Source organism: Melopsittacus undulatus, chromosome 8 (genome assembly GCF_012275295.1).
Source record: "Melopsittacus undulatus isolate bMelUnd1 chromosome 8, bMelUnd1.mat.Z, whole genome shotgun sequence".
Classification (NCBI taxonomy): domain Eukaryota; kingdom Metazoa; phylum Chordata; class Aves; order Psittaciformes; family Psittaculidae; genus Melopsittacus; species Melopsittacus undulatus.
Window position 1 is genome coordinate 34,666,424 of NC_047534.1, and position 8,295 is coordinate 34,674,718.

The 8,295-nt window shown below is 37.1% G+C and overlaps 1 protein-coding gene across 1 annotated transcript; it reads right to left on the bottom strand.

Moving 5' to 3' along the window:
* Positions 1-1,377: 1,377 nt before the first annotated feature.
* On the bottom strand, positions 1,378-7,946 carry KCTD18 (potassium channel tetramerization domain containing 18). The gene is made up of 6 exons (XM_005145603.1): positions 7,790-7,946; positions 6,440-6,651; positions 5,333-5,526; positions 4,137-4,231; positions 3,577-3,679; positions 1,378-1,906 (listed from the first exon to the last, which is right to left on the bottom strand). Exons 1-6 carry the CDS (start codon positions 7,944-7,946, stop codon positions 1,378-1,380), a joined length of 1,290 nt encoding a protein of 429 aa, XP_005145660.1.
* Between the last annotated feature and the right edge of the window lie 349 nt (positions 7,947-8,295).

Here is an 8,295-nt window from a genome sequence, read left to right on the forward strand (position 1 = left end):
CAGAAAAGCACGGTACTGTGCACCTCTGCAGTGACTTCATGACAAAGTGTCTCCTTAAATCTATGTTAGTACATAAAAGTTTGGGATTTTCACTTTTGCAAATGATGTTTCAAGTCCTTGTGGTTATCAGAAAAGCCTAAAAATGGCTTCAAAATGATCTAGAAAATAAAATGTTTAAAGAATCCTTCTGTAACTGTACTAGTCTCGGGAACGCTAAGAATGTGGTATTTTGGCAATGTGATAGGACTTCTCAGTGTTTAGGGACAGCTGTATTTACTGGGCTGGAAAAGCAAATGCAATAGCAAAACCAACAAAAAACGTGAGCACCCAGCTGTAAGCGAGGAGGGGCACAAAACAAAGCCAAGGTTTCTTTTCACCAATTTAAACAACTAAGAGGGCTTTTTAAAATCATCAGGCTGAATTCTGCTTTCCTCTGCTGATAGACACAAGCAGCAACTCTCAGGGTCATTACTCAAAATTCACCCTGACACAAGGTGGTCTCTTGTGTTTTCCTCTGGGGGAAGGAGGGGTTCTTCAAAGCAGGGCACCTCTGTTAACGGCTTTGCTGCACAGAAGTGGAGGTTGTCCCCTCCTCATTTGGAAGGCAACTCAGACCTGTGAGCTTCCCTGCAGCTGCAGAAAACACACCCCACACTGGTGTAATGTAAAATGTGAAGGCTGCACCAGCTGCCTGCAACAGCCTCAGCCCAGTGGCAGATCACACCACATCAGGACAGTAGTATGCACATGCCTCCAGTCTATGTTACTCCCTAGGCATGCTTCTTCCCTGCCTGAATTTTCTCATGGCACACAAGCCAAGGCGGTCCCTTTCATTGCTCTTAATAACACAGTGACTTATCCACGTGGAAAATACCAGTAAACTCATTCAATTTCTGGAATCTCACCAGTTCTCAGTATGTTGCACACTTGTGGCAAACTTGTTCCTAATGAAAGCTATTATTACCTATTTCTCCTCACTTTAAAGATACAAATTAAGGAAATCGACTCTAAGTTAATGTTAACTGTGGTTGAAGTTAATAAAGAGATCTTCTTTTATGCTGTGCAAATACACCCTTCAGAAGGTCAGTTGTACTGGTACAACCTAACAAATACAAATGCGAGATACTGGAATATATGACTGCACTGTGTTTGAGAGGGTTTTTAATCCATTTTAATTCATCCCTTTCCAACATCTAGGATATATTTAGAAGTAAAGCAGAAAATACATGTCAGTGCTCACTTAAAGGAGTTGCTTCCTATGCTTCTCACAAACTTTTTCATCACAATTTTCTACCAAATCTTTGAATAAATAACCACGAGCTGATGATGATCCTCTTTGACCAGGTAATGCAAAGCTATCCAGTCTATCAGGCTGAGTCAAGCATTATCATTCTTAGGCTTAACACGCTTTGCTAATACATCTGGTTCATTCGTGTTTGGTACCATAGAAGTAGTAGGAGTTTCAACAGCAGCACTGTCCTGTTTGCTTGTTTCACTGGATATAGAAGAAGATGTCTGAGATGGTGTCCCAAGAAAAATGGGAGGTCGCTTCAGCTTTACTACACGGTTGCTTACAGGCTTCTTAGACACTGCGATCTTGAATGTCGCTTGATGTGGTGTCCCCTTGTCAGCACCCTGCCTTCTGCAGGATGCCTGGGAATTACTGGGCACTGCTGGGCACGTTGTGGATACAGTTTCAGAAGCTACTCTGCACAGTGTCACATTTTCAGTGTTGGGTCTTTTAGGAGTCACTGCAGAACACGAAACATGGCAAGCAGCTACCTTTAATGAGGCTGAATTCTTGACTTTGATATGGGTACTTGTTGAGGGACCTGAGAATCTAATTGGCTTGGGCCCCACTTTACATGGTAAATTGCCTTCCTCTTCAGTAACGTTGATTAATCGTCTGTAAAATAAAGAACTTCAGTGAAAGAAACAACTTATGTACAGAAATTATTCTTTTTATAACACTGCTATTAGACAGCCAAATGCAACAGCCCTCCACAAACCTGAAGAGCTTTTAATTTCTGCATGTTACGATATCATTTATGGTTCCCAACTGTTCATTGCTGCAATCAGTGATGAATACTACTATGATAAGTAATGTTACTTATGTAATGTTTACCAGTAGAAGTAATATTACTAAAAACTGCAAGAGACACAGTGCACAAACAGCTGAGTGAAAATCAGTGAGAAAAAGTTGGAGGACTTAAGAGAAAGAAAAGATTAAAAAGCTACAGATTCCTTCGGATACAAAATCCACTAAATACTGGTCTGATGTGGTGTAAGCTACCTACAAAAATGTCAGACCCACTTGCACATACAGACAAGATGTAGCATTCCACATTATGCAATTTGAGAAAATAAGAAAGATACTGCTGCTTTCTCCCTCCCCCATTTCTTTTCAATGCAGATGATTATGGATAATCCTTCAAGAGAAAATGTTTATATACAATACACAGCACCTACATAAGAAAGCCGATGGAGTCTCATGGCAGCTCTAATCAGCAGCATTTTTAAAGTATTACACATATGCTGTTTCTCAGTATTGGCAAATTAAAATGGACAGATACCTAGAAGATTTTAATTCCTCATGGAAATAATAAATGATGCCACAGAAATTCAGGTCATGCTAAAAGAGCTGAACCAGACGTTAGAAAATCTGAAACCCAACAAAACAAAAGCTACACCAGGCCAGGTCAGAGGGATGATCAGTAAATAACAATAATTTTTTGAAAGATGAAGAAGAAGGGCGCATGGAAAGAACACGGAGACCAATTTAAACTTGAATGCATTTAAAAATAAAACAAAAGCTTTCAAACTGGGGCTCTATTGCTAACTCCTACATGGGGCAAAGCTACTAAAGGCCTCAAGTAGAAGAAAGAACATGTGTGAATTGGATCATATCTAGATTTTCAGCTGACAAAGAAAAGCTGTAATTTTAATTGACCTTACTGTTAGGAATGAAGAAATATTTAGCAGGCAGGTCAGTACTGTAAACAGGCTATGAGCTGTGAGAGCCACTGAAGAACAACTTAGAAGATACTCTACAAAAGCACTGATACTCTTCAGGGTACTTGCATTTTGGACTTTTAAAGATCTGTGAAATGTCACAGGGTTTCATACAAAAGAATAAACAGTATCTGAGAGTAATATTTCTTCCTATTGCTCTTGCAAAACTGTTACTTGGTGACACTGTTCAAACAGAAAGCCTGCAAATACCCCAGTACGTATTACAAGGATTCTGGGGAGTTCTTCCTCAGAGCCACAAGGTGAGAATGGATTCTCAATATCTGCAATTACAGACCAAAAGAATCACTAAAACGAAAATGAAAGGTTAAATGTTTGAAGATTTTGTTCTCTAATAGTAGCAATGAGGTACAGGTAAAACAGAATCAGTAACTAGGTTCATTTACAGTATTTCAAGACAGTGTATGGTCTCATCAGGACCATTGCTGAACATCAGGAATTTTAGCTGAAACCTAAATGCAGCATTCTGGGAGGGAAGAAATTGTGCTATATAAAATTGTGCTATATATCTGCTCTATTTTAAGCCACCTATGCAAATCAGTGTACCTTTTACTAACTGGAGGCATATGATGCAAACTGGCTTCCAAAGGGCGTTCTTCAAGAGTCCAACATTCTACCAGCTCCTGAGGTACTCTCCAGTACTTGACACCTGCATTTTAAAGGGACATTCTATTGATTAGCTGAAGGAACATAATGTTATCCATACATACACCTGACTAAATGAACATATGTATTTTATTATGTAGAATTTCAGCTTTGAATCTCTGCTGACATGAGTGGTATTTACAGCCAGCGTGGTTCCAGGGCTTCCACCAGAGTGCCCAATGCCAGCAGGCTATCACTCCTTGCATGTGGTAGCTCTTACTAAATCTATTCATTCATGTCAACTCATTCAAGTCACCTTCTTGCAACAACCCTTAAGACCTTCTCCCCACTGTCCCCAGATAGTCACTACTACGGAATATTTTACAACATGTCACTTATTGAATGAGTGAAAACATATGCAGAATCTTTATTACAGTAAATTGGCAAATATTTTTATCTTTATATAAAAAAGTAGTACTACTGAAATAAAAAAAAAAAAAGAGAAAGAAATAATACTCTACCTATCCCATCCCAGGCACTGAAAGCATCCATCATCTTTCTTAAGTCAGGTACTGAAAAATAGCTCCAGATGTATTGGATGTTATTTCCAGCTTCCCTAGAAATATTGTTTTACAGATAATAGTGATGTGATAAATCTGGCTAAGTCCTTACAATGTACACTTCTGAAATGCATAAGTCTTTTTACCAAATCCTAACTGTAATGACTTAATAGTAAATGTTTTGTAAAGTAAACGTTACTTAAGTTTCATTCATACAAAAGGTTCCAAACAGCCACCCTCCTATGAACTGCATGCCTCTAAACACTGATTACTAAAAACTGGTGTTCATGAAAGAACAGATGTTCAGAAGAGAATAATTACAGAATTAATGATGTAAAATCTATTCTTCTGCATCTCAATCATTTATTCAAAGGGAAAATACAGGAGGAGGACAGATACCTGATGCTATGTGTTCACATACTCTTGGAATAAATATTTATGTTCCCAGTCTGAATTTAGGAAAATATGCATCTTAATTATAAAGATGAAACATCAAAGGCTCTATTGTAATCATGTTTCAAAAGATACACAGTGAAGCGCACTAAATGGGACTAAGAGAAAGGCAAACTGCTCCCAGACACTCGTAAGTATAGGTCTACCAATAACTTATAATTACTGTTATAAAAATACATTAATAGTGTAGTAGAGAGATACATGTTCTAGAAACAATTAAAACCATTTTCCTTCATCTTCAGTTCTTTTTGGTGTTAAATATTTCTTCCAGCTGCCTAAAAAGACTGTAAAATACAATTACATTAATCATGACCAACATTGTGAATATTTCTGCAGCTTTTTCTGGATGGACATTCATTCACTGTATTTAGTGTAAATATCATCCTAAATTAGAAAGTGATTTTAAATGGTTGAGACATTTAAAAAAATAGCAAAACATAATGAGAACTTAAGGCAACAGCATGCTAGCCACCTTCTGTGGACTCTCAAATTCTTGTACTCATGCTTAGTTGTTAATCTTTGTTTGTTTAATGTGACCACTGTATTGGGCAGCTGTTTTTGAAGCTGCAAAAACTCCTTTCACAGATTCCATTCACAGATTTATAGTATGTTAATGCTGTATTATGCTACATATAGTACAATTTAGATATGTGAGTGTTCATCCTCACTTCATACTGCTTTCATGTGTTTGACAGTCATCTTACCTTTTGTAAATGCTTTTATGATTAATTTTTGTTCCCAGCTCCTTATTAATTGCATCAGTCCCATCAGCTTTTGTGGCATACACGCCGATAATTCTGCTTTCACAGCTTGCTCCAGAAGTGTTGAGATAGTGCAGGACCCAAACTGTGGGCTTGGTACAAACTAAATCGTAAGAGTCACAGAAATCTAACAAAGCCTGGGGAAAAAAAAAGAAGAAAAAAGAAAATAAAAAATACCAAATATTAGTAAGAATACAATGGTTTTAGTTGAATAAGCTTTCATATTTAAGTTTTCTTAACTGACTGGTGAAATCTGCTATATAAATTACAGAGGTAGTTTATCCAGAATAATGTCTGCAGTATTTCTCATCTGATGTTACAAAGAATATTGTAAAACTAGGAGAAAATCACAGAAAGGCAACAAAAATACTTAAAGGCATGGCAGATCCCTAATATGGAGAAAAACTTGAAGACCTGGAAGTATTTTATACTTTTCAAAAGAAAATGAGTAAGGGAAAATGTGAAATATGTGGAAGAGTAGCTTACTAAGAGAACACAGATGACTGTCGTGACTAACACAGACCTGGTAATATGAGTTAATTTCTGATCAGCAAATTAGAATTAGCTTTTAAGTTACAATACTTTAAAACAGACAAACCCTAGGGTTTTAAATAATACATTCACTTCTTTCTTGTTCCAAAAAAACGGCAAAGTACATTTGTCTTTTGAGTTTCAGGATGAATTTGTAAAACTGAAAAAAGGCCAAACCCTCAAACATCCTGAAGGGATCAAATCTAATCACAAGTAAAATTTGAAGGTATACAGGGAGCTAAACAATGTTGTTCCTACTGCACAAGCTCTCCAGCAGACTTGCACATAAACAGTCAAACTGTTCCTGTATTGCAATGATGGGAAAAGCTTAATTTAACATGTTCTTAACTACTATGACTGCATTATCAAGTTTTCTTAACCTAACCCTTTGAATTTACTGATGATTAAACATGGTAATAAAGAAGTGCTACCTTGCATGTACTACAGGTTTAGTATCTGATGCTAACGAATCGTGTGGATTAGAGAGTAAGGCTTTAAAAATGTAAGAAATGTCAAGACCTTTTTAAGCTCTATATTTGACGTTAAAGAATATGTCTCCATTTCATTGGCCAAATGGTCAGACAGACTGTATGGATAAGGGATGCCAAAATAATCTGCTTCCTCCTGCAGTGCAATTCGAGTTTGTTCATCTTCAGGAATCCGAACTTCTCCATGCAGATAATCCAAAAGATATTTGAACAGTCTTCCATCTCGGTCAATTACACATGCTCCTGAAAACATAAATTATTTGAAATACTGCTTCCAGCAAGAGAAGACAGACTACCAAATCATCAAGTAAAGCCTTTATATAAAGTTCCTGTACTAGTTTTACCTACTTAGGAGAAGTAAGTTTACTGTCTCTGTTCTTTTAAAACTACTATTTCGTTTCCCTGGAATATTTGTTATTTGAAGATAAGATTCTCAGTGCAGTAAACATTTCTTTGGCATTTCAGTGAAATCACTGCTCTGCAAAGGACCATGCCAACATACAACCTCAGCTATATTGCACTTCACTTAAAATGCTGAAATCTAATTTTGGATGTGTTTCTAACTGCAGATAGATCTTTTCTTGCTATTGCAGAGTTTAATTTTTTTTTTCCAGTTTTGGATCTAGGCAATAAGAGAGTTAAAATTATCATCAGCTCCAGCACACATCTAGTCTAACCTTCTCTGAATATTGCTCTTTTTCTCTCCTTTGCCTGCTAGGCTCAAGGACCACAACGGAAACTGACCAGACTACATGCAGCTGCATACAGTAGGCTGTTTACTGCAACTGAAAGATGGCAGCAAAACCCTGGCCAGAAAAATGTTAAACATTTCAGATATTTTAAACAGTCAAAAGCATACAACAAGGAATTACTGTATCGTATCATTAAGCTGGACATATTTTGGCAGGATTTCCAAGTCACAAACAAGTGTGAAATCTGACCCATGAATAGTTTATTCAAGCTTTCCTATTAAGCCATGGTAGTGAAAAATGCTCTTTACCAGGTTAGGAAGTATTCTGAATCCAAGATTGGACCCAAATCTCCTTATGTAATGAACAGAACGAGGTGTCTCTGGAGAGTATATGGGTTCATAAACTTCAGTTTCATATTCTTACTGAAGAAATACATTCCAAAGCCCCAGTTTGGTCTGGGACAAGGCACAGTAAGCACTGTACAAACATGGGTAATGTTGTGGAATCCAGATTAATTACCTCTAACTCACACACACTTAATAATTTTACAGCCTGGAATTAAAGAAGCCAACTGATGCTCCGCAGATTGGAAAAGAGATATACTGTAAAATGCATAAGTATATACAATAGCATGTATTTGCCACAGAGCTCCCTGATCAGAATCATATTTACAGCTTGAACATATTTACCTGACTCATCCACTTTTAGAGGAAAGCGTCCACTAAACATAGAAGCTAGCATTGAATCCTTAAAACGGCATAAAGACTGAAGCCTGGCTGTGTACAAACATCCCTGCACATTAAGTTGTAGAATACCCTGGCCATCTTCAGTCTTGTCCCCTTCCATTGCATTTGCAAATGATGATGTTAATTGTGAGCTATTCAAACCTGAAACAGATATAAACAAAAGAAAACCTAACGCCAGTCAAGACTGGAAGTGGATTAGCTTAGATGTTTTTACGCAGAAATATAGTAAATCAGCTTTGAAAACAGTTCAGGAGATATATTGGTGTAAATAGCCAAATATTCTACACCTTTGCTATAAATAACTATGGCATTTTACTTATCTAAGAAACACAAAGGTTGTTTCTTACACAAATGGGTAAGCAGAATTACATGGTCAGAACATGTGAGCAGAGCACTGGAAGGACATTCTGGGAAATCTTGCTTCGAGTATAGTTCACAGCACTGAATAT